Consider the following 26,784-nt stretch of genomic DNA (forward strand, 5'->3'; position numbering starts at 1 on the left):
CGACAAGTAGCAGAAATCGACTGAACACCGGCCAATGGACATCAAGCAAACCCGGCCTCTTGCTTCCGTATTGAATAAAACTGCATTACCCAGCAGCCCCAGCGGTTTGCTGACATAACTATCCACTGTGGAGGTAAAGATGGCTGTGGTGGGATCTCTATCAAGACTCGCCAGATTGGGCTCAAACATCTGCCGGAACCATCGTTTGATGTTGAGCAGAAGCTCACAGAGACGAGGAATAGCTTCATGTATCGACCGTAAGTTCAAGAAAGCGAGAACTGAGAGGGTTCGCTTGCATGGCAGCTGTGTTTGAAGAAAACTTGATCACTGAATGGAGGCTGTAACTTCATTAGCCAACAAGCTAATGTCATACATTGTCCTGCTGCACCCAAAACAACATTAGGAGTTTTAATGAAAATAACTGCATTTCACACGCGTTCATCTCTCAGCTAGCTGTCATTGGCTAGTTTAGGCTCTCTGGTCCTCCAGTCAGGAATCAGGAGAGGCTACACGCCCCTCCTTAACACCACCCCTCCTCTCAGAATGGAGGTTAAGTGAGTTTATACCTTCCCTTAGTCTCGCCTGATTTAAAATATGCAATCTGCTGTCATGTTGTCAATTACGTAAGATATATTGGACGTAGGCTCTGTTGGAGTGGTTTGTTTTCTTGGTCCACAGCACTATGACGGCACCGTTGCAGAGAAACTGTCTCACTTATGTCGTGCGCGTAAAAACACTGTAAAGGTCTGCAGCATCTATAACTCAGAAATGTTTAAAAACACCATGCCCGCCGACTCTGCCCTCTATGTACTGAATGTCCTCTGCTCTCTGTTGACAGCTGCTTATGGGCTCACAGATGAACAGAAGGAGTTTCAAAAAGTGGCCTTTGACTTTGCAGCCAATGAAATGGCTCCTCACATGGCGGAGTGGGACCAAAAGGTATGTGGCAGCTATTTCTATACTGTTAAAACGCCAAACACGTTGGAAGGTCTTCATTTAGAATTATTCCTGTCGATTAATCAAAAAGCTAGTTCACCAGAAACCTCTTTTGTTCTATATTAGGTTGCAGGTCTGTGTGGGAGGGCAAGTGTGTGTTTGATGTTATTTGTGAATCATCATATATGAAGTCACAGTATCTTATTGGACTCTGCAAACGGCATCATTTCAACACTGACGAATGTCAATTGTCAGTCAGATTCTACTCGTGTGGAACCACTGGCATCGACACCATTTTCTTTACTTTTTTCACCCTTTCTCCATGTTTTTTCTTCTCTTTTGTTCTTGTTGTTTGCTATGGACACGCGAGTGTCTTTTAATAAAGTAATAAAATGTCTTCAACAAAGTAGTAAAGGAAAAGTATCGTCTGAAATGAGCTTGTTGCAGATGTCGACATGTACAAGAAAACGTAGTGTCGTTTGATCACGTAATCACTGGACACGCTGGGATAACCGCTGCTTTTTTACTTTTTCTTTAAGGAAATCTTCCCAGTGGAGACGATGAGGAAAGCAGCCCAGTTGGGGTTTGGTGGGATCTACGTACAGCCAGATGTTGGAGGCTCAGGCCTTTCTCGGCTGGACACTTCGGTCATCTTTGAGGCTTTGTCCACGGGATGCGTGAGCACCACGGCCTACATCAGTATCCACAAGTACGGACCTCTCATATAGCAACAATGGCATGCAGGGTACAATGTATTGATTAAAGAAGCACAGTGCTTTTTACAGAGATTATAGATTAAAATGGTTTTTAAAAATGCATGATGCCAACTCTTGGTTTTTCAGCCATTTTGGATCACTTAGTCCAGCTCTTTGGCTATTTGAGCAGTTTTGAATTACTAAGACTCTTCACAAGTTAGCCTAGATTTAAAGCTTAAGTTGTTTAGTTTTTTTTACATTTTACTCTAAATTGAGACATAATTTTAGAAAATAAACAAAATTTTGTACTGAAAAACACTTAAATTAGTGATAAAGACCACACTTGAAGTGTGATTAAAGGCTTTTTCTCTTACAGTCTGCCTTAATTTAGACACATCACCGCCTGCTGGCCATGATAGAGATTGCAGGTTGATGGCACTTTGCATCTAGATTAGATTAGATTAGATTAGATTATACTTTATTTATCCCACAACGGGGAAATACACTTGTCACAGCAGCAACAATATTACCTGACTCCCGCCCTCTGGTAATTCGCATACCATCTGGGACGAGCCCACAACCGACATGATTTCAAATGGGGCTAATTTTTCTAAAACTCGTGCATGTGATTGGATGAAGAATCTGTCCGTCATCTTGACTGACACGCCACTGCAGCCACTCCCAATGACTCAACCCGTGACGTGGTTCAGAGCTTACCCGACTCCCGCCCTCTGGAGCATGAATGGGCGGCCATAACGCCGCCCATTCATTCAAAGTCCCACCCAGCGATTAATGATTGGCTCTGATTATTTTCTAATCGGACGAAACACATATGACTCCCAGGCTCCTCAGATGGTTGTGTGAGGAAAGGGAACGCCCCCGCGTTTAGTTGGTGAACGCAGCCAGATGACGTGAGTCAGGTTAGCAACAATAGACATGAAATAAGAAATTAAAAAAGATAAACATTTTTTTTAAAAGAGAAAAAGCAAGTACTAAAAAGTAAAGTGACCTAGTATAAATAATATTGCACATTGTGAAGTTGAAATGAATAAAATATAAATAATACGGGTAAAGAAAAATCTCTCTATGATTATCATTGGAAAGGCAACAACATGATCAGTGGGTGAATGTGTTGTAAAGTCTGATAGCTGCCGGGATGAAGGACCTGCGAAACCTCTCCTTCTTGCACCGTGGGTGTAACAGTCTGATGCTGAAGGAGCTGTACAGGGACCCCACAGTGTCATGGAGGGGGTGAGAGGAGTTGTCCATGATGGATGTCAGCTTAGCTAACATCCTCCTCTCACCCACATCCTCAATGGAGTCCAGGGGACAGTCTAGGACAGAGCTCGCTCTCCTGATCAGTTTGTTCAGTCTCCCTCTGTCTCTGTCCGTACTGCCCCCTCTCCAGCAGACCACAGCATAGAAAATTGCTGAAGCTACCACAGAGTCGTAGAAAGTCCTGAGGAGAGCCCTGCACACACCGAAGGACCTCAGTCTCCTCAGCAGGTGGAGGCGACTCTGGCCCTTCTTGTAGAGGGCTTGTGTGTGGTCAGTCCAGTCCAGTTTATTGTTGAGGTGAACACCCAGGAATTTGTAGTTCTCCACCATCTACTTCACCTTTCAGATTTGTGGCCTGCGTTCATCTTTTTTATTCGTTCCACTGTTTTTAATGATGGTCGGGGCATGCAGTTGGTGAAGCTTTAGAGTGATTTCGATGCTGTTGAAAGCTTTGTTTTGATTATTTTTTTGATAAAATAGACTAAACAATATAGAGAAAGAAAATATAATAATCTTTATTCAAAATTTTAGGGATTTTTTTTAAAGTTGTGAGAACATGCATACTTTATCTTAAGCGAAGCAAACAACCAATCTGCAGTGCTCTCCTTTCTTTGCAGCATGTGTGCCTGGATGATTGACACCTTTGGCAATAATGAGCAGAGGGAGAAGTTCTGCCCTGATCTGTGTTCGATGGAAAAGTTTGCGTCTTATTGTCTCACCGAGCCAGGTCAGTCTGTGTGTGCAAAGTAAATACAGGAAAAAAAAATAAAATAAAAAATTTCCGAACATGACTTTATGGAACTCAAAATTTTCTTTTTCTGTAAAATATGTTGTTGTTGTTGATATTTGACTACTTCAGTTGGAATTTTTGTCAACATATTAAACGGGAGATGTTTGTTTTAGGCAGTGGTAGTGACGCTGCTTCGCTCCTGACATCTGCAAAGAGAGAAGGTGACCATTACATCTTGAATGGCTCCAAGGTATATTAACCGGTCTCTGTTCTCATGTCGTTTCTGGTCTATGGAACTAAAATAACAGCCAGAATCCTGTCTTCCTGACTTGTTAGGCCTTCATCAGTGGAGGTGGAGACACAGACGTCTATGTTGTGATGTGCAGAACAGGTGGTAAAGGACCAAAAGGCATCTCATGTTTGGTAGTGGAGAAGGGAACCCCAGGCCTAAGTTTTGGAAAAAAGGAAAAGAAGGTAAAGCTCAGTGATGTTCCTCTGAAGTGTTTGGTGTGTTTTCAGGAAACCACTAGATGGCAGAGTCACTGAGCTGTTATCCTCTCTGCCCTCAAGGTTGGCTGGAACTCCCAGCCTACCAGAGCGGTGATACTCGAAGATTGTGTGGTTCCACAGACCAACCGGCTGGGTGAGGAAGGAGAGGGCTTCGGCATGGCCATGAAAGGCCTGAACGGAGGAAGGATTAATATTGGTGAGAAGGAAAACATTTCCCAAGCAGTCACAGCAGTTTATGGTATTGATGTAAAACCCTTTTAAAAAAATAAAAAATAAAAGAAGCTTGGACACTATGTGAGATACAGTGATTTACAGACCACTGAAACACTATGAGTAAGAAAATAGTACAATAATAGCGTCAATTGATAGCCAATATCTCTGAGATTGTATTTCAGAAAATGCATTTTACACCCTTTGCTCTTTACCTGCATGAAACCGAAGCTGGCTCCAACTTAACTGGTCAGCTGTACTTGGACTGCAGGCAGATGATCAATAGAAGCCGTACCAAAAATTTCACCTCTTGCTTACAGATTGGACATATTCATGTGCGGATATCTATCTGTTTACAGAGATTAAACTGTGCTAAGCCACATTCTGCACGCATTATAACACCGTGGCTCTGAAAAAGAGCCCAACTGGCCACACTGTCGTCCAAGTTTGAGACGTTACCCACTGTGAATATTTGGATGATTATGAAATGATAGATATGACAAAAGAGCAGCTGAAATCTTGAATCAAGTAAAGAATGAGAGAAACATTTAACTTTCAGCAGCACAGAGGAAACAAGCCCCTGTCCAGTTATTTCTTATATGCTGCTCTTGCTTTTTCAAAAAACTTTTCTCAGTTTTGAAATTTGCTGGGTTGACTTTGTGATATTTTCAGATTGATTTAAAAAAATATTTAAGGTTTAAAATATTTAATCCTCACATTTCAATGCAATTATAGCTTTTATGGATAATCAGTCTTCTAATCAGCTTTGAATGAGCCCCGTGGCGTATATTTTTCCATAAATCATGTGCATATTGCAGGGATGTCTTGAGGTTGTGAAGGCATGGCGAATGGTTTTAGTACGCCAGGATTAGCACGCGCTTGTACTTGAATAAAAAGTTGAATCCAGAAGCAGTGAAATGCGCCCCTCATTCTGTCTTCAGCTTCCTGCTCTCTGGGGGCAGCACATGCCAGTGTGCTGCTAGCGAGGGACCACATGCAGGTGCGCAAGCAGTTTGGAGAAACACTCGCCAACAACCAGGTGAGCCGCTCGCATTTTTGTACATTTCAAAAGTGTTAAGAAATCAGAACTTAGTCTTGCCACTGATAAATTGCTGTTTTCTGCCTCTGTGTGTGTGCAGTTTCTCCAGTTCAAACTGGCAGAAATGGCCACCAAGTTGGTGGCGTCTCGGCTTCTGGTGCGTGAAGCCGCGACTGCGTTACAGGAGAGCCGGCCGGACGCGGTTTCTCTCTGCTCCATGGCCAAGCTCTTTGTCACGGATGAGTGCTTTAATGTGAGTGGTGCCATGTATTAATCTGTTTATCCATCCATCCATCCATTTTCTATACCCGCTGAATCCGGCAGTCGGGTCGGGGGGGCTGGAGCCTATCCCAGGTGATGGGAGGCGGGGTACACCCTGGACAGGCCGCCAGTCCATCACAGGGCCACACAGAGACAAACAGCCACACACACACTCACTCCTAAGGACAATTTTTAGAGACACCAATTAACCTTACATGCATGTTTTTGGACGGTTTTGGAAGTCAGACAATCAGAAACTCCGCTCGTGTGTTACTCAGCTTTTATTTGTGGAATAACAAAGAGTACAAAATACATCTGACACGTGGACTCAGAATCCAAAACAAAGGTTTCTTTTCTGGTATACTTTTAAACCAGAAAAGAAACTCTTTCTCCTATAGGGATGTAATATTACTGATTGGTCATCATTTAGACGCAGGATTATTTGATTGGTCTATGTCTGAAATGCTAATGGAGCATCGAAAAAGAGATGGCTTGATAAACTTGCTGTTCTGCCTCAGCAGCGTCCTCACCTGCTTCCTCTTTCTGTAGTGAGCTTGCTCCTACTCGCTCCCCAGCAAACCTTTCAGTGATAAATTTTCCAAGGCTTTTTATGATTCTTATACACTTCAGACCAAATGAGGAGTCTATGTCAACAGTTTTACCCTGTCCTTGCTCAACAGATCTGCAACCAGGCTCTTCAGATGCACGGCGGGTACGGCTATCTGAAAGACTACGCGGTGCAGCAGTTCGTGCGGGACATCAGAGTCCATCAGATCCTGGAAGGTAAGCTTTTATTCTCTTTTCAGTGTATGTGCTCTTTAGCAGATCAGAATATTTTCCCTCCGTTTACATTTAACAAGGCTAGAGCCAATTCAATATTCAGTCTGTGTGACTCTTTTTTGTTTTGTTTGTTTGTTTCCCTTAAAGGAACCAATGAGGTGATGAGGATGATTATTTCCCGAAATCTGCTGACAGAGTCGTGATAAACCTCTTCTCCTGGATCTTCTCCTTTAGTTAAGCACATAGTTGTGGTTTCCATATCTGGTTTGTTACTGTGTGGCTGGTCCTTAACTGCCTTGTGCAGCAGTTTTTCCAAATGTGGTTAAAGTCACTGTAAGACAGATGGTTAACCAGTGAAATAAACATAGTTTTTTTTAGCATAATATCAGATCACCTGTTGCAGTTTTTAGTTGCAGTTCAAACAAGGTTTTTCAGATGGAATATAATAATAAACTTAGTGTTTAACCCTTGGTGCAAAGTGAAAAAAATCTCATTAACAGCTGCACAGATTTTTCAAGACTAAAATACAAATTCATACCTCAGTGAGGATGGACAGCTCTGGGAGCTCATCTGCTATTGTGTCATGCCTCAGCTTCTGTGAGCAATCGTCACGTTTGGGGGGGTTTCCAGTGCAGGCAACAGATACCACGTTTGGGATACTACCACAGGCTGCTCGAACATGATAAGTTAACACCATTCATACTCCAAACAGAAACAAGAAGGCTGGCTTGTACCAAAGTCCGGCCAAAATTGAGCCACCGATTCTGCATATTCATACTCAGATATTTGTCAATAGAGATTAAACACTGCCCCCCCCCAACAAAAAATGTCCATTTGTTGAGAAAGAAAGACTTTCTAGAGACACTTTAATCCTAGGATAGCATCAAAATTATACACAGTCATACCATCACTACCGTTCAGCTTGTAAGTACAATGAAACAAGACGAAGTGAGTAGAGATTGCAACAGGTGAAAACCGACTTCATAAAGATGAGGTGAGTGTAAAATGTCAAATTATGTCTGCAGTGCGATAAAAAGAAAACCTTTCATTTTGTTACTGATAAAAACATTTTACAGTTTTAAAACTGGCTACACCTCCAGTTGTGGCAAGAATCTAAAAAATAAGATTTTCTTTAGATATTTTTTTTTTTAAATACATGGAATCTGGGTTCAGTTACTCAACAACAGATCAACTCAGTTTATGAGGAGAGATTAGGATTTTTTTTCTCCTCATACTTTTAAATGATTCAATATGTGTCAGCATCTCTGTTCCGAAGTGGCCTTGCACATCTTATTTATATATCATGGTTACTGCATTACGACTGTATTTTACCCCATTTTCTTGTCTGTAGTCAGAAAAATAATAGAAATTCATGGCTTGTGTTTTTTTCTTTTGTGTTTGCGATCACACTCCGAAAATAAAGATCTCAACTTTGGTAAAAAATGAATCCACCTGCTGTTTGGCACTCTCATTTCTGTTTCCGTTTACATTCACAATAAGTGCTTGTCAGTGAATTTGGTTGTAATGCAGTCAAACACTCCCAAACACTTTATTTAAAAAAAAAAGAAATTGCCAACAATCAGAACTGCATTAAAAGCAACACAAGTAGCCTTTCAATGTCTACAAATCACTGCCACGTTATTCCAGAGTTCAGCAGGTGTGCTGGTCGGTCATAGGGGAGAATCTGCTGCTTTGTTCTGTTCATACTCATTTAATGGCCTCGTATGTTTGCAGTGATTAACTCTAGCAGAGTACCTTAGAAAATATATAAATCCATCAACTTAAACAACATAATACTCACTGTTCTGGCTACATTCTAGCTACCATAACAGGCAAAACACTCATTGAAGAATGAACTCTCAGTACACTCCATGAAGTCAGAACAACTCTGTAATAACAGGTTAAATAAACAACCCTTAAGCAAACAGGATGTAAATGTGGGACAAAGAAAGTAAAGTATTTTCAAAGAGTACCTGAATTGTGGGTGTTGTTCAGAACTAGTGCAGTTAGCCTCAGAAAAGTGACTGAAGTATAGTCCACACAGGTAAACTGAAATGCTGGAAAAAATAAATAAATTGTCCAGGTTATAGTACAAACCTTACAAATGTAGCCAAAAATATTTTGCAAGAATTGCAAAAAACTTCTAGAAAACAGAATCGTTTATTATGGCGTACAATATAAAGACAAAATGCTTTTCTCTTTAGTGAGTCTGAATGCAGCATATGAAAAGAAAAGTGAAAAAACAACGAAACACTGCACGGAGTCAATATCGTGAACAAACCGAGGGGACGGTTTGTGCAAATGAAGCATAAACCCACTACACAATGTTTTCTTCTCAGACAACCTCTCAGGTCTTCATGGAGAACATGCTCTCCAGCTCAAGGCATTCTCTCCGTCTGTCCTTTACTGTCCCATCAGAGCTGCTACACCAGTGAGCCGGCTTGGCTCTGAGCAGGCACCATGACGGTAACAGCTCCCGAGCGTGTCAGAGTGGAGGAGCTGATTTGTGGGGACACGGTGAGTGGAGGTGGCACTTGAGGCTGAGCCCCCTCAGTCCTTTTGGGGATGCTGACCAAGGGACTTCTGTGAATCTGCGGAGGGCCTCCGTTTGCACTCAGAGGCCGCTTGTATTTACGTATAGGAGTGCTTCCCATATTGTATCCAGGAAGGCCCTGTAAGGAGTTGGCCTCTCCAGGTCGCAGCTGGAAGGCGTTGATCACTGAGCCTGTGTCTGACGCAGACATGGGGGAGTATGGGTACGGAAAGTTGGGTTGATGGGGGTCTCGCGATCGAGGGCTAGTTGCTATGGAGGACAGCGTGCCATTTTTGGACACAATGTCGGAGCCAGTGTTGCTCTTTGCCCATGACACTCGCTTTGGTGCCTGAGCATCCTCCCTGTGGTTGGAAGAGAAACAGAAAAAGAATGAAAACTGATTAAAAATGAACACCTCAAGCAAAACACATGATTGTATGATTTAGCTTTATATTCTGAGGAGTTTCAAAAAGGTCCTCCCAGCTGATATGTGTAGATGAGTATAAATATTAACATAATGAACAAAATCACTGTTAATCATGTCACAGGAATAAAAAGATTCTTGAATTTGCAGACCGAGAAAGACGAACATTCTGAGCTTCATGAATGTATTATGAACTTGTCTTACACTAATTTCTTTGCCTGATACTGACAACTGTGTGCACAGTTAAACTCTCACTTGATGTCATTGGCAATCTCCTCCTCGGAGTCCCGTCTCCTTTTCAGTATGAACATGAGGAAGAGCACCATGGCCACCAGTCCCACGACTGACCCTAGAGTAGTTGCTGCAATCATGCCTGCATTGGAAGCTGGAAGGCACAACACAGACGGAATTTGAACACTGTTAGTGTCACAGCTGTGGCGTGTGGAACAGAGAATCAACAGTTTCTGAGGGGTACTTACAGGTGATAACCTCAAGGTTAATGGAGCAGCTGTCTGAGCCGGCTGTGTTGCTGGCTCGGCAGATGTATTTCCCCGACATGCTTTTGGTCAGGTTGCTCAGCCTGAGGGTGCCGTGTCGCTCATCTGCAAAACAATCATACTGTTAAACTCACCAGCATGTTTTTTTTTGTTTTTTTTTTTTTAAATGAAAGCTAGCAAGTCGAGGGAACAACACAGGTTGACACTGAATAATTACAGGACATATGAAGTGAACTATTTTGCCAAAGGAACAAACACAAATCTGACTATATATTTTTTCTTGTTATATCAAATCATTATTGCAGTGACATTCACATGTTTTTCAGCAGCAGTTGACTGTTTTAACATTTGAATTTGTTGTACTTTTGTATGTTGGTGTATTTGTAAAAACAATTACAGCAAAACAGTAATCATGCATGTTGGTCAGTCATCTTTGTTAAAATTTATCTAACAATGCTGTCATGACACATCATTGAGTGTTGTTTGAATCTTTCACACAATCTCTTATGCTTAGCACATCTGGCTCTAAAATGATGTGCTACAAACACAGGCTGTAGGAAAAGAAACAAGCTTCATGAGGGACTTATCACAACAAATCCTCTGAAATCCAATCTTAGACGTCACATTGCGGCATGTCTTCATCCGATGCATTTTTTCTTTTGTGGCAACATAAGTAAATGCAGTGTGTGTGTGTATCTGCTTCGTGAAATTGCACTCTGCTGTAAATGTGTTGATCAGATGGGTGAGTGCCATGCATGTCTGTTACCCTGTGCAAAAAGTCAATCCCCAAAGCGAGAAAAGTAATGCAACCAAGGGACTTTAAATCATCCTAGAGGAATCATCAAGGTTCATACGATGCTGACATGCAACAAATTAATGTAGAAGAGCAAAAAATCTGTAATAATCTTTGTGTCCAAACAGCTGTGATACCAAAGTTGAATGAGAGGTGATGAAAGATCCTGAACTTGCAAAATATGTTGAAACACATTACTCATGCTGTAAAACGCAAATTTATTCATATGTTAAAAACCTTAATTTGACCAATTAAACCAAAATAAAATGGTCTAACCTGCAGTTAAGGAGTTCACAATACAATTGTACCTATGCTTTATTGCTAAGGTCAAATTGTGTCACAGGGATTAAAATACAAGTGAGTGCCAAATCAAATAGTTGTGCATGAGAGTAGTGGGGTGTGCACCTGTCCCTCTCTGATCATTTAATCCCCTGGTTTGAAAGCCAGCTGTGAAGAACCAAACCCAGAAGGTCAGCTAACTCTGAGCTTGGATCTAGTTTAAGCCTGATTAGATCTCAACAGCATCAGATCTGCATGGGATACAAAGCCACACTATAAATATTGCTTCAATTCAAGATAGGAGCATTACTAATGTTACGCTGCCTTCACTGCAAGGTAAATTAGAGGGATTTTTCATAGAAAATGAGCTGGTTTACACAAAGCAGCTCATTTTGTATGCAAATTATAATATACATGAAACATGAAATTATCATCAAACTGGAATTGATTTTCATAATTGTAAACAACCACATAAATATTTCCAGTCACGTGAAAAAGCACATCATAAAACTAAGAGGAATAATGGGTAGTTACTGACTTAAAATAAAACAAGACCATGTAAGAAACAAATAACATATTCATTATTTCCCTACATTTATATGGTATTCTCAGTTTTACAAAGTAAGACCTTAGTAAGCAGTAGGGCCCCTACAAATAGGCCTACACCCAAAGTTGTTTCAAAATGTTCAAATAGAGCAAAACACAAACAGAATTTAATTCACTTGTATTATTCTGAAATACTGAAAAACATGCTTGTTCACTTTTTTAGAATTGAATGAGACAACTGAAAACTATCCATGTGTAACAGAGAAGCTACAGTCAAGCAACTAATTAGCTAAACAGAGCATTGCTAAACTAGGGAGCTAGGTCTGTCTAATGGTTAATATTGGTCACAAAATTTACCAATCACTTTCACAACTAACTAAATAACACTTATTTAAAAAAAAAAAAAAAAAAGCAAACAGTAGTTTTAATTAGAAACGTACTGAGCTCAAGTTGCTAATGTTAGCTTAGCCTAGCTTTATCAGAACATCAGGCAGTGAAAGTTAACACTGTAAATAGAAACGCTTGTTAATTAAAATAAATATAACTGTCAATTTGTGAGGTCTATTGACGGTTTAGTGGGTTTATTATCTTTGGATACAGCAAGGCTACAGTTACTGGCACTAATCTATATTGCTTTGCTTGTTGATAATAAAAATCTAAAACATGTTTCAATGACTGTAGATGAAGACAAATATTATTTTTACATAGATGATAAAATACAAAGTGTAGAGAATGGGACATTGGTTTGTTTAGATGCTGTATTATCTACTAGGTTTCTCTGAGGATAGGCTATCTTTTGCACAGACTGAATTCTAACTTCAGGATATTGTTTCTGCTCTCAAACATGTGGAAACAGCTTCTAAAATCTTAGTCCATATCAACTGTTCATAACCAAACGCTAAACATATTTATCCACTGCAAGTTAAAAAGAAAACAAATTTCTATTAAGTTTTAAGACTAAAACAAGTCTGTATTATCAATATAGTAACTAAAATCAAAAGTGAAAGAAACAAATACATGTTTACAAGTAGGCTACAAAGACATGGGTAAGAAAAAACAAACAAACTAGTATGTATACATAATACACATATATTGTTAACTGTGTGTCAAAATACATCATACAGTGACTGAATTAAATAGATTTATAGCTAATTCTAACACAATCTACACAGTGTAAAGAATTAATGGACAAATTCAACCCCTCCATCCATCCATTGTAACCCCGCTTTCATGGATGTCTGGAAATCTAAGTTCTAGTTATGGATATGTCTTCAGAAAAAATGACAATGTTAAACATCTGTGCATTATTTTTAAAGGTTAAAATAAAGATTAAACAAAACATGAAGAAGGAGTTTTTTTAAGACTTGACGACTCAGCCTTTTTTTTTGGTAATCATTTTTGGAAACATTACAATATAAGCATTCTCGAAGCTGGGTTGATATTTTTCCTTTAAAACTTTTCTAAAATTCAACACATAACGTTGACTCCAGAAAATATGGTTAATTTGAATTTCAGGACTGCAGGTGAGGGTGGGTTGGACTTGGGTAAGTAAGTGTAAAATGACTGAAAACCCTTACCCATGAACCCAAGGACAAGTATGGGCTGGGGACAGGCTCTCCATTCTGGGATTTTGTGTGAAGGAAAGATGACAGAAAGACAGCAAGCATGAATGAGAGGTAGGGGAGGAGTGGTGCAAACTGATGGAAAAAGGGTGGAAGAGTGAGAAGTGCTGCATTCTTAGACCCAAATCAAACTTATGCTTCTTGGAGGGATTGATCAATAATTGACATGGGGCTTGTTCGAAAAGATCAATGGAAAATGAGGAAAAAGATTGTGGAAGAGATAAGCAGTGATGGCAGAGTAAAGTTCAAGAGAGCGTATAAATGTGCAGGGTTTGAGTGTGAGTGTCAATGCATGTGAGACAATGCACACACACATGTGATGGGGGCACAAGTGTATATAGAACACTGCAAAATCCTGCATTAATGCACAATCATAGGGAGTAGTTTTCATCTTATGATTCTGGGGACTTATCTGCTATAAAGAGATGAGGGCTAGGGATCAAAGCAGTTAAGTCAATACGCAATCAATCAACCTAAATCCTGTTGTACAGAAACAGATGGTGTGTACTCTGCAGCATCATTTCAAAATACGCATATATAAAATAATGCATGACATGCCTTTTCCTCTCTTGCATGGGCAGCACTTTAAGAGCGGGATGCTGTGTTTCTCCATCAGTAAAGAGGATTTTACGCTGCTTGTTATAGAAAATAAAGAATCTTCCTCTGAGGTAGATTTGGAGTATCCTCAGCAGTAGGCAAAATTATTCACCCCACTCATCCTGCAGGCGTTTATTCTAGCTTTTGAAAATATGATAAATGATAAATTAATACTGTAGCAGCTAAAGCATTGGTAAACAGACAGAGAGTTTGATGGTTAATTTTTGGTTTAATTTAGTTGAAATTCTAATGAACAATCTTTTTCCTTGCAAGTCGCTTTGGATAAGCGCGTCTGCTAAATGCATAAATGTAAATGGAAACCGATCAGATTCCCAAAGTTCATGGCCTCCAAATTGGTTCAAGTACTTCCAGAAAAGCTTAAAGGAATAGTTCACCTCTTTTGAATCAGGTGGCTGCACGCATTGATATGAAGGTAGAGAGAAAATAGCGCCAAGCGAATGTGAGGTCTAACTTTTTCTGGATGAACGATTTTGTGATGCAAATGTATTACTCTTTTGAACACATATTATTTTGAGAAGCAAAATGCTTTATTTTTGTGTCCCCAGCCAACTAGCTGGACTACCTTCGTCAATGCCAAAACGAGGTTGGAACTCGGCTCACAGGACGCAGCAGGGGGTAAGAAAATGTTCATAAATTATATTGCTAATATGGGATGTCATACAGCTTCATGTCAAAAGAGGCGAACTATCCCTTTAAGATACCACTCTTTTGGTAATTTAGTCTTTCCCTGAAGTGAGAAAGCCACTAATATTCTGAGCTTTCTGTCCTTCCTTTGCCTTCTTTAAATCCCACCAGAAAAATGGCATTCCAACAGAAAAAAATCTTTAGATTTCTTTCTTTGTCGTATAGACAGGGCAAAACCATGCCTGGCATGACACACGAGTGCCAGTTCATTACACTCTGTAACTTAGCAGAGCGGATGTTTAAACACATGCATCATGAGGGAATTTCTTTTAGAATTAGTTACTTCCTATCATCTTCCTCTCGAGCTGCATATATTTCAAAAAGCCTCCCTCAGTGAGATAAAGGGTTTGTGGATTTAGCCGGAGAGACAAAATTCTGAAAAACAAAGCCATTGCTTTTCTCTTCCCTCTAAAACCTCAAGTCCTACTTGGGATGCTGTGTAAAATGTTAAGAAAATGAGAATGCAATGATCTGAATATCCCAAACCAATATTTTATTCACAATGGAACATAAAAAAATTATAATCAAATGTTCAAAGTGAGATATTTTACTATTTCCAAAAAATATTAGCTCATCTTGAATCTAATGGCAGCAACACAGGTTTGAGAGGGCAACAAAAAAGGCTGGAAAAGTATGTGAAGCTTAAAATAAACAGCTGTAGAAACGTGCGTCAACTAATCAAGTTAATTAGCGATAGGTCAGCAACACGACTGGGCATTAAAAAGAGCACCTTAGAGAGGCAGAGTCTCCCAGAGGTAAAGATGGGCAGAGGGTCAACAATCTGCAAAAAGTACGTCTACAAATTATTAAGCAATTTAAGACTAATATTCCTTAAAATTGAATTTTGAAGACTCATCTACAGAACACAATATCATCCAAAGACATCTCTATGCCCCACGCAAGTGACATGGCTGAAAACAAGTATAGGATGTTTGTGATCTTCTGGCCCTAAGACGGCATGGCATTAAAATCAGGCATGATTCTGTCATATAAATAACTGTATGGGCTCAGGAACCGTTCCAGAGATCATTGTCCATAATCATACTTCTCCATGTAACCCGCGAATGTAGGTTAAAGCTCTATCATGCAAAGAAGAATGTGAACGTGATTCAGAAAAGTTGCCATCTTCTCTCGGCCAAAACTCTTTCAAAGAGGCCAGAAGCGAAAACTTGTTCTTTGGTCAGATTCATTGAAATCTGAAATTCTTTTTGTGAAACCATGGGCACTAGTCCACCAGACTAAAGAGGAGAGGTATCATCTGGCTTGTTTTCAGCGCTCAGTTAAAAAGCCTGCATCTCTGATGGTACGGGGGGGCATTAGTACCTGTGGAACTTGCAACCTGCACTGCTGGAAAGGCACCATCAATGCTGAATGGGTTATACAGGTTTTATATTCCCATCCACTTTTCCTCAGGAAGAACTTTTACATTTCAGCAAGTCAATATCAAAGCACATACTGCATCTTTAAGAACAGCATGGCTTCACTGGGGAGGAGTCCGGCTGCTAAACTGGTCTGCCTGCTGTCCAGGACTTCAAAACAGTTACAAACATTTGGTGCATCATGAAACACAACGAAAGAAACAGTTGAGTAGATGCAATCAAGAATGGGACGACATACCTATCTCACAGGTCCAGCAACTGGTCTCCTTAGTTCTCAGATGTTTACAGATGTTGTCAAAAGTAGAGGGGACGCTACACAGTGGTGGACATAACCCTGTTAGAGCCTGGCTCGGGCCGGATTTTTCTGTCCAAAGCCCTCAACCGACAGAAAAGTTCTCAAATCCGACCCAAGCCCGAGATTAATTAAAATATTTGTGTCCGAGCCTGCCGGAAGCCCGAGATCAGTGACCAACGCAAGACGGCGCACCCTAATCAGTAAATACACATTGGTGACAGCGCACCATTATCCACCATAATCCATTATAAAACATACACATTAATGGCGGTGCACCATAACAAATGCACAAGCACTCTTCGACCAGAATAAACACCCATTCAACTCAATACAGAGAGAGAAAAAAGTTGACTAATAAAACAGTAAAAATATTCTCATTTCCCATGACTTTCAGTTCTCCAGAAGCTATTTTTCTTTTAATGTCCTCCATAGCGCTTCCAGCCAACTGAGCTCGGCTGCACTGATCGCACGTGTTTAATGTAAAGTTGTTTGAATGTTCGATATGCTTGCGTGCGCACCGAGCATGCACAGACCACAGATGCACACAGATGCATGCTGCATGGCATGAGGCACGAATAGCCTACCAACATTTTCATTTATGCATATTCAATTATTTATGTTTATCACAAAAACTGACGTTTGCAATTAACTGAAACCTGTCCTCTGGATGTTTATAATTTTCACGATGTCTGCTTGCTTTCGAGCCCGACCCGAGTCAGACAAGACATTCTAATTTTTTGTCCGAGTCCGGCCCGGCCCGTCGGGTTCCGACCGGGCCCGTCGGGCTTCGGTCGGGTTGCCATACTCTAAACCCTGTCACAACTTTTTTTTCGACGTACTGCTGCCATCAAATGGTCCAAGATGAGATCATGTTTCTCAATAAGTGGTAAAATGTATCTCTATCACTTTCAATATTTGACATGTTTTGTATGTTTTATTGTGAACAAACTATTGGTTTATGACATTTGATAATCATTGCATTTTTCTTTTCATTTACAATTTACACAGTGCACCCAGCTTTTTCGGGGATTGGGGATATATCTGGATTTTGAAAAGTCCGTCTGAGAACAATAACATTCAGAAAGATTTGCAGACCAGAATCTGTAATCAAACAAATGAATAAGTACGTTTTGACCAGGCTTTGAACTGTCTGCCTCCGTCCCAACACATCCACACCCCAGCAGTAAAGTCAAGGAGTCTGAGACAGTGATGTGCACATGAAACACAATTTGTTCATTTTAGTGAAATTCTGCACACTTGATTGGTTGAAAAGAGTTGAGCTCGTCTCATCATGCCAGGTCGTCATTATAAATGAGAATTTGTTCTCAGTTGACTTATCTGGTAAAATAAAGGTTTAATCTTATGACATGAATTCCCCCAAAATTACAATTTGTGTAAATCTGGGGAGTCTCTAAATCATTGAAAAATAAAGAGCCATTGCCAAGCATTTCTGTTATGGATAATTTAACCTAAATTGAGTTCTGAAAATAAATACCTTTTTACTCCTTGACACTTTCCACACCTCTAAGGTGCACAGTATTGCAACCTTTGATCTTTGATCTTTATAATTAATTTTCATAGACTATCTAGGCTATTAGTCTATTTCTCAGTGCCTAATGAGTAAATCAGTGTTGGAACAGAGAGAGGGTGATGCTCTTGTGAGCTGGTGGATCAGGATGGTCCATTTCCTGGAACACACTGGATATAATAACAGTGGAAACTATATTTATGTTTACGTTACAGTGAGTTTATTGTGTTGATGTACCTGAACGGCACACTTAAGCACTGATTAAGAATAGTATGCAACTATTATAAAGAGATTAAATTATTGCCATGTACTCCATGAGATGTGCAGATCTGCTTGTAGAAGAGACAATAGCTTTATATTCTATTTTCAGTAGAACCTGCTGATTTTACGTATGATTTATGAAATATAGAAATGCCTGAGCCAAACAACACAGTGTCAGTATTTTAGAGACCTCCCAGAATTCCAGAAATCATGTTCTAAGGGAAGCTCATATTTTATTCAGGTCAGCTTCCTGCATTGCACAATGTACCAACAGGTCTGTTAGTGTTGACATTGTATGAATACTTATCTCCATTGGATAAATTTGCAAAACCTGCAAAAAAAACTGATTGAAACATGTACACAAATAATCAAAATGTGATGAACTGGGGGAAAAAATACTATCTTGTGCTCGAACAATATCATTTTTGGTTCCATTAGCTGCTACATGAAGGCATGACAGTCAAACACCATCTGCAACCGCTAGACACTTGAACTAGCTTGTCTAAATCTACCTTATTGTTACACACTTAAAGTAAATAGAAACATAGTGAATATGATTTTTTTTATTATACTTATGGCATTATAACAATACGATAATTCAGCATTACACTGACAACAAAAGATGATGCAAAATATGGGCCAATAAAATAAAAAAAAATTCTAAATGGAAAGATACTATAATGAGAAAGTAACCATCTATTAAAACATACTCACTCTGCATTGGTGAGAAAAAGACCTCAGACATGGGTGCAGCCTTGGTCCATTTGTAATGAGGTATGGGTTTACCATAGCTAGACTTGCAGCTCAGAGTCACGTTGCCCTTCACCACCGGGTTTCCTGTCATGCTGCACACTGGGGGAGAGGGAGGGACTGGACAGACAGACAGACAGACAGACAGACAGTCGGGGTTATTACTGTATGCTAACACATGTAAGATAAGAATATACATCACTGAGCACTTCCTGAACACATATGAAATAGCTTTAATCCACTGCTTGCAGTTTGGTGATTTCTCTCGGCAGTGGCCAGATTGGATAAAAATAAGTAGATATTTTGACCCCCACCCAGCAACAGTTTCCATCTGTTTCTGGAGGATGACATAATGACCTCAGAGCCCATTGGATCCCTTAACAGCAGATGGACTTCAATTGGACAGAGCTTTCTCACATATTTATATTATTTTCAACAGACTACTCCAATCTAAAGTCCCTCAAAATGTGCCCAGCATTTACTTGTCCGGTACTTTCAAATCCAAAGACAAGACTGAGCCGCACTGCAAACATCAAACCTTTGAAATTCTTCTGATGCCATTGACCGTTACCTTTGACATTAAGCCGCATCTCTCCAGAAATGCCATGACCTCCAGGAACGATGACATGGCAGAAGTAGAGACCAGAGTCAGTTTCCTGGGTGTTGTTGATGTAGATGGAGAGGTTGGCCGACGGCATGGCCACACTGAAGCCCACTCTTTTGGTGAACTCATTTTGTCCGTGTCCGACTTTACCTGAGCTAAAGTTTATCACCTGCACAAAGACAACAAGTTCATGGAAACACCTTCAAGCTGTACAGGTTCATTGCACTGCTAGCTAGTGAAAAACATTTTGCTCCTGACAGGAGCGTTTTCACAAAATGCAATGTCTTTAAAATGAAAGTGTGTTTTCATTCATATGAAACAGTTTTAATTCTATTTGTAACGGCCATGTCAAGATGTGCAGATTAACGACCAGAATAAACGTCCTTCATGACAATAATCCTGACATGTACAGATGGTAGATGTTGAAATTCAGGTTGATTTTCTGATTGAGATAAGCTCACAGGCATCACACACTGAGATTGTTTAGATTATGTTAATCACGTTAACACACACACACACAACACTGCATGTGCAGTTTCACAAGCAGCTAGTGCAACATAAAAGCAACACTGATAAAAGTAGCGATACAATGTCATGAGGGGCATCCTCTCCTCTATGATGCCCATCCTTCCTCCCTTATTTTCTTCTGCTGTTAATTAGACATTAACAGTGATCTTTGCAATAGTCCTGAACTCTACAGATCATCCTTTTACACGTAAAAATCATGATATATGTGTTAGTATAAACAGCATCATGCAAGAAAACAAATATTGTTTTCCTTCTGTTTTGATTCAAAGGTGAGGAACGATATGTCAAAAAAGGTGTGAACATCATTTTTTCTAACATAAAATGCGTGATGAAATGCATCTTCGTAAAGCTGTTCAGTTTGTGGTTTCAGCCAAGTATTTTTGAGTTTGATGATCTCTGCTATAGCAGTCTGAGGATCAGCAAATTCTGTATATTATTGTAATTTGTAATCCCTAAAGAAGCTCTACTTTTTATACCACGAGTGAGGTTAGAAAAGGGCCATATGTACAACAACATTTTAGGGTTATTGGAGGAGTTAAATTCTGGAGCTGTTGAAGTGGGGTGATGTTCTGAGAAAAAACGAATCGATAAAAAAAAAAAAAAAAAACTACAGAATCGATAAAAGCAGTAAACTTGCAAAAAAGAATAATATTTTTGGAAATTTAAGTTACAAATTTATGAGAAAACTGTTCATTTTTATGAAGGGTATTACATCTGTCCACCTTGTTGCAAAGTAAAGGAATGTAGCCACTTTTTTCTTGAAATTTTTCCCCCACACAAGAATGAACATATTCTCAAAACACATGTTATTCAGTTATTTCTCGTAAAATTTTGTCTATTTCCTGAAAATGTAGTATTTCAACCTCAGACGACCCATATTTTTTTTACTTATTTATTCACTGCGAATGTCCGTCTTTAATAACCAATAATGACTTGAGCATGCACATGTGCATTCTACTGTTTTGGATTTGAGCTTCTTACCTGCTTGGACTCATTTCCTGTGAAATGCCAAATTACAGTGTTTTGAGAAATGTCTGAACTGGGGCTGTACCAGGCCTGTAACACCACCATTTGGCCCTTCACCACCTCCATCTCTTTGCTGGGCATCTCCACTTTCTGGGTGTCACCTGGAACAATAACAACACAAACCCATCTGGCTTTAAAAAGTGTACAAAAGTATGTTAAATAAAAGCTGCACAGCTGCATTGATGGATGTTCTGGGGAATCGTCATGGACTGAAGTTACATTTTCTCAGGTTTATTAATTAAACCTTGTTAGTGTTACTTTTGAGTTATAGTTTGTTTATTTTATTGTTACTTTAGGTACTGAATTTTCTTTTTCACAGTCTTAACTAATAATCATAAACGTATTAATTACTCAGCTAATTATCTACCAGTTTTTTCATTTGCAGCAATTCCTCTCTTTTAGAAGTGAAAATACTTGAAACACTTACTGTGCTTTTCTTGGTGATTAAAATATCAGCAAAATTGCTGTGAGGTGACGATCAATTTGTTGGTTGAGTTAATTTGCGATAGCTCCAGTTTTCAGTATTGGCTTTCCTTTTTTTATTCTTTCCTTCTATCTGTCTTTCATTGCTAGATTTTTAAATCTGTTAGAATTATTCTTATCTACAATAACAAATGTGCTGCAAGGAACACAGTAGAATGAAAATTGAGTAAAACTGTGAATTGAGAAGGAACATATTTTCAATGGATCCAGTGTTCTCAGTTGTTTTTAAAAAGCCTCTCTTTGTCAATCTGGTTTCTTTACACTTTGGGGTTCCATCTTTAAAGCTAGTTATTCATGCAAATGAATCAGATCACATATGGATACCAACAGGAGTATAAAAAATGCAAATATAGAGACAAACTTTACTTTCTGTCTTGTTAAATAAAGCTACTTCATCAAAGTAAAATGACCATCCCATGCTGCAAGAAGTTGTTGCTGACACTGAGCTGAGACCTCATTAATTCCAGAAAAGAAATAGCTAATTTAGGACTTCATTACCAGGATTTTTCAATATTCATGTAATAGTTTCCACATTGCATCATACTATTCTACATGTCAAATACGCTTAAAATAAACTTAATTCTTCACCAATCCAATGCAAAGAAGAGCAAAGTGCATCAAAGAAAATAAAAGATGATGTGAATGAAAATATTCAATTAAATTTCAGATTTATTCAGTTAATTACAGTAGTTAGCTTATTGACTTTTGAACTGCAGGTTTATAAAAATTTTTTTAAAATGAATCACTGAATTGTTTTGTTGTAAAAGTAAAACTTGTTAGCTAAACTTTATTGATCAAGCAATTGAAACAGACAAAAACTTTTACACCATTACTCCCTTGTCGCAAATCTGGCTTCCACTTTGAAGTAAAATTTGGTTTCAGAAACGTGAAAGTATCAATCAAGACTCACATTCACTGGCCAAAGAATGCATATAAAATAAGAAAATACAGCCAAGTCAAGCTGGCACAACCTGTTGAGGAAACAATCCAAAACCTTTTCAACTGAGCAAAAGAAAGATGTTGTAGAGAAAGCAAGATGACTGCAACTACCAGGATGTGGTCAAGCTAATAACAGCTGATGATAAAAGAGGAAGAATTTGATGAGGATGAAAAAAAAAACTAAACAAGCAGGAGATCCAACTCACAGGGAGCCCAGTCACCCGAACCGGACAGCTGAAGCTGGATCAGCTGATCCCAGCAGCCGGGGTCCATCTGTATCTCCAGTGTGAAGCTTGGTTCAAAGACTAAAGCAAGAAATGAAAAAAAAGAGCTACTGCTGCCACTTCAGCTGCAGAGAAGAAAAACTGGGAAAAGTGTGTCTCATGTGCTTAGATAGTTGGACAGAGATCACGAGTAGGTAGAGATGAAAGAGAGGGAGTGATATGATCCATAGACAGCTGAAATCTCCACATCTGTTCAGCCTGGCACGCCTTCCTTCTTTTTTAGACTAAAATCTGGTTGAGGCAGGAGAATTAGGCGGTGGGTGGTACTGGAGAGATGGGGTGGGGTGTGCATAGATGAAAAGTAGGAAAATGTACACGTGTATGTGAAAAAGATTGTGTTTTCAGCGATAGGCAGAAAGTAGAAGAAAACAGAGAAGCAGAACCTGTTTTTTTACATGTATTTTTGCGGCAGTAGCTTCTTTATTCCTCCTGGGACAGTATGATCCCGTCATCAGGGTCCCTTAATTTCTGAATCTCTGAGTCTGGTAAATCCTGCTGAGTAATCCCCAAACAATCCCAGGCTCAGTGCTCTCACCTCACGTGAGCATACGCTTGACATGGATATTATGCAACAAATGGTCACTTGCCGCACTGCTTCTGTCGCCGCCATCATAATCACAACAGCGTGTATGCTCTCTGCATTACAATTAGCAGATCACTCTGCTTCATATTTAGTCATTTATACGTGATCTCTGCTAAGCCTGGATGTGGCTTCCATATGTTCCAAGAGTTTCAATTGAGCCAAATTTATTAATAATGTTTTGATGGCACAAAAAGCAACCTTTCAACGACCTTTTCATTTCTACAGTAAAAATGTTTTCAATAAGCACTGTGCAGTTAAATTCTTCATTTTAAAAGTTTTGAGCTTTGCCCCAACAATTTAAAGTCAGCTGAAAGCAATGTGATGGAAAGAGAGCCTTTGGTCGCTTAGGCTTCTAAAATTCAGATGAGGAAAATAAAATTCAACTTTTTATTCAAGATCAATGCATCATGTTTTCAAAGTAGACAGTAAATGGTTTTACCACAATAAAGCAGTTCTAAAATGTCCATGCACTCAAATCTAATTGAGGGGAGTGAACACAATCAGTAAAGAGTTTGTGAGGAAAGAAGTAATTTTTCTAATGATATTATATAACAAACATATTGCAGTACTGTTTCATTTGGCTGAAATTTAAATGACAAAAACGAATGAAGGTGACTGACCTTAGAGGGCTAAAAACAGAAAACTTATTTCTGAAAACATGCTGACAATCAACTTCTTGTTTTAGCAGATGTGATGTTTGATATGCTTAATCAGATTTTGCAAATTAATTCACAAATTCTGGTGGAAGGTAATGTAATTAGTTGTACTTCCATTAGAACATTAAATAGAGATCTCCATCATCCATCTTATGCTGCTTATCTGGATCTGAGTTGGAGGGACAACAGTCTGAGCAGGGAACCCCAGTCACATTCTCCTGCCCTGCTGGGAGGACACCAAAATGTTCCCAACCCACACAAGAGATTTAGGGCGTTTTTACATCAGGATATTGTGGGGGATTCGGGTCAATTGGGAAGGAATTCTGAAAAAATGTCACACCTTCATTTGGTTTGGTTCACTCTCACAGTAAACCTTATTTCTTTTTCACAAGAAGCTAACCAGGAAGAGCAGCAGGCGAGGCAGTGAGCTATCCTACTTCCTCTCTTTGATTTACATCCTCTCTTTGGTTTGCTGCATAGTCCGTTTGCATATCCCACTGTAGGCGAACCCCACCAGGGTTCACTTGCAGAGACACTTGAGACCCGCATTTTCAGGCAGACCAAAGTTTCTTTGGCGCAGACCAAAGTTTCTTTGGTCTGCGCCAGAGGTCGGATGAGCTTTCACACCTGCCCAAAAGAAGCTGACTATCTGAGGAAACAAACTCTGGTCCGTTTAAAGCAGACCAAACAGCTCTGATGCGAAAGCCCCCATAATCTCTCCAATGGATCCTGGGTCTGCACAAAGGCCTCCTCCTAGTGAGACACCTTGAGAAGGCATCCGTGCCAAAATACTTCAACTCCTTCATTTGAGTTAAAAACTTATGTCTTCTCTGAGTAATGACTATGGTCTTGAGGTGCTAACTCTCTTCCTCACCGCTTCACACTTGGCTGCAAAACTACCCCGAGTATCTGCTGGAGGTCTCTGCTCGATGAAGGACCTTCTAAAATCAAATGTAATCCAACACCAACTGAACTGGAAACCCTCTGCTCCTTGGCTGTGCCTGGAATCTGGGACAGAATCTGAGACAAAAGACATCTCTGTGGGTCCAACACTTACAGAAACAGCTAACTACTGGCAATAAGAACGAGGGCTCAAAATATATTGAACATTTTCTGTCACTGCGATATAAACATGTTTTTATATCAATATAACAAAAGACCATTTGGACTGCAAAAATGCTATGCTGGAGATCTTTTTCATTGCAGAGATTTTAACTTCAAATAGTAGGACAAGCAAAGTTTTATTAATGCAGGCTACATTAAACTTTGGAGAAAATACACCACCTAAGCTTCACACCGTATAGTGAAGTACAGGTATTTGTTTATATATTGCAAGTCACATCTCCATCTTAACCTTCAATCATGATATTTCATTGCACATATTTTTCTAATATTGTGCTTCCCTAATGGAAACCAAACTTTCATTTTGGTTGTATGGGACTAAATGGCCTGTAGCAAGCCCAATGCCCCATATTCTTGAAGCACCTCCTACAGGAAACTATGAGGGGCATGGTCCTGTTAATGGAGATGTTAAATTCCAAAACCTGACGATGGCACCAGATGAAAAGTGACCAAATTTGTTGATAAATATCCTAGGGCCATATGTCAAACAGAACTCAGAACTAGAAACATGAAAATGCTGGAGGTGTTGAGAAAAAACAGGGCATCTCCAACTGCTGGGGTATCTAAACACAGCAGTATAGGATAGTAAATAATAATCAACAAGTGAAAAGATTACCAGACCCGTGATGTGGACTGTGCAAAAATCCTCCGGCCTGTAATCATAAGACTTCATATTCCCCGTCTGCCCTTGTCAGTGGTGTTGAACAATAAAGCCATCTACAAGACATGTATGCACGAGATTAATATCTTTATCATCGTCCCTGTCATGTGGGCGTGCTTTTTTGATTGATAATGCAGAGCAGCCCATATCGCAGATGAATTGTTTATTTTCTAATTTAGAAGCACCGCTTTTTTCGCCCGCAAATCCTGTTAGTGCTCTGATTTAATTTCCATCCACTATTGTCTTCGCTGTCACACCAGACAATGAGGCAATGTATGTGCCGGAAGAACTGCTGACTGATTGAACGGTCACATTTTAATATGACCGCACCGAAGTGTAATATAACTGTGTATGCGAAGAACACATTGTTTAAAGCGCCTCACAGCCGTTGCATGTTGATTGATATACATTTGCGTAGATTAGAGGAGACACAATTGGAAAGGATCAGGTTTTTCTGTATGTTGACGAGACTACGCTGCCTCTTGATGAAAACCTGCTGCTGGCCGCCTCTTTACTTCAAAGATACTCACTGATGAAGTAGGATAATGCCCTGGAGTGTCCTCACTCCAGAGTCCAGACCATTCTTGTGTTTCTTTGAGCAGGTTTATCCTCAGAACTGATTCATTCAATTGTTTATTAAATGAAGTAAAATCTTCACTAATCCGTTGTCCTGTCCATCTGGGGTATGTGAGTGTGGGTGTGTGTGTGTGTGTTTGTGTGTGGGAAGAAACAGCAGTTCAAGAAGTGGATATAGAATTTATGTAAACCTAAATCCTTCAGAGGTTTAAAAAAGAAAGAAGAGAAATCTGGAGATGCTAATAGAGAAGATACTGATATGATAACTACATGTCCTTATTCAACTCTGCCCTAATTACATTTCACCACAGGCTATAACTCAGTCTAGCCGCAATTTACATCTGCTACTTGGAATCTTTCCTTTAGAATAAACAGTGGTTTATATTTTCCTGCAGGGCATCTTGGGCACGAGTCTCAGCTGCAAAAAAAAAAAAAAAAAATCTAAGATGGCAGGGACAAACTTATATAGAGTCAGCCACGCATATTTGAGCTGGGGCACAATTTAGACCAAATGTGTGTTTTCTGTAGTATCATGTGTCAACCATAGGGGGAAGCACATTCCTATGAAAAACACATCATCTGATTATGAGATAAAACCACCGTGGAACTCATCACATCTTCAACGCATAAAATCTCAGAATTTAAGACTCCACAAATGAATAGATGAAGTGTGA

The 26,784-nt window shown here is 39.6% G+C and overlaps 2 protein-coding genes across 3 annotated transcripts in view; one reads left to right on the plus strand and one right to left on the minus strand.

Moving 5' to 3' along the window:
• Window positions 1-99: 99 nt before the first annotated feature.
• On the plus strand, window positions 100-7,886 carry acad8 (acyl-CoA dehydrogenase family, member 8). The gene is made up of 11 exons (XM_075473232.1): window positions 100-257; window positions 839-939; window positions 1,476-1,645; window positions 3,527-3,636; window positions 3,813-3,889; window positions 3,976-4,113; window positions 4,210-4,345; window positions 5,301-5,398; window positions 5,499-5,651; window positions 6,340-6,442; window positions 6,587-7,886. Exons 1-11 carry the CDS (start codon window positions 140-142, stop codon window positions 6,640-6,642), a joined length of 1,260 nt encoding a protein of 419 aa, XP_075329347.1. The 5' UTR covers window positions 100-139; the 3' UTR covers window positions 6,643-7,886.
• Window positions 5,923-26,784, minus strand: part of esamb (endothelial cell adhesion molecule b) — a 55,165-nt gene continuing 34,303 nt past the window's right edge. Inside the window, exons 2-8 of one of the 2 annotated variants that reach the window (XM_075473230.1) lie at window positions 20,762-20,907; window positions 19,220-19,421; window positions 18,613-18,768; window positions 13,089-13,133; window positions 9,876-9,998; window positions 9,652-9,781; window positions 5,923-9,334 (exon numbers count right to left, since the gene is read on the minus strand). In XM_075473230.1, coding sequence (XP_075329345.1) covers window positions 8,863-9,334; window positions 9,652-9,781; window positions 9,876-9,998; window positions 13,089-13,133; window positions 18,613-18,768; window positions 19,220-19,421; window positions 20,762-20,907 — 1,274 coding nt within the window. In that variant the 3' untranslated portion in view covers window positions 5,923-8,862. The remainder of the gene's footprint in view (window positions 9,335-9,651; window positions 9,782-9,875; window positions 9,999-13,088; window positions 13,134-18,612; window positions 18,769-19,219; window positions 19,422-20,761; window positions 20,908-26,784) is intronic. The other variant, XM_075473231.1, reaches the window with a different exon arrangement.

The sequence above is a fragment of the Odontesthes bonariensis genome, chromosome 9 (genome assembly GCF_027942865.1).
Source record: "Odontesthes bonariensis isolate fOdoBon6 chromosome 9, fOdoBon6.hap1, whole genome shotgun sequence".
Lineage (NCBI taxonomy): Eukaryota > Metazoa > Chordata > Actinopteri > Atheriniformes > Atherinopsidae > Odontesthes > Odontesthes bonariensis.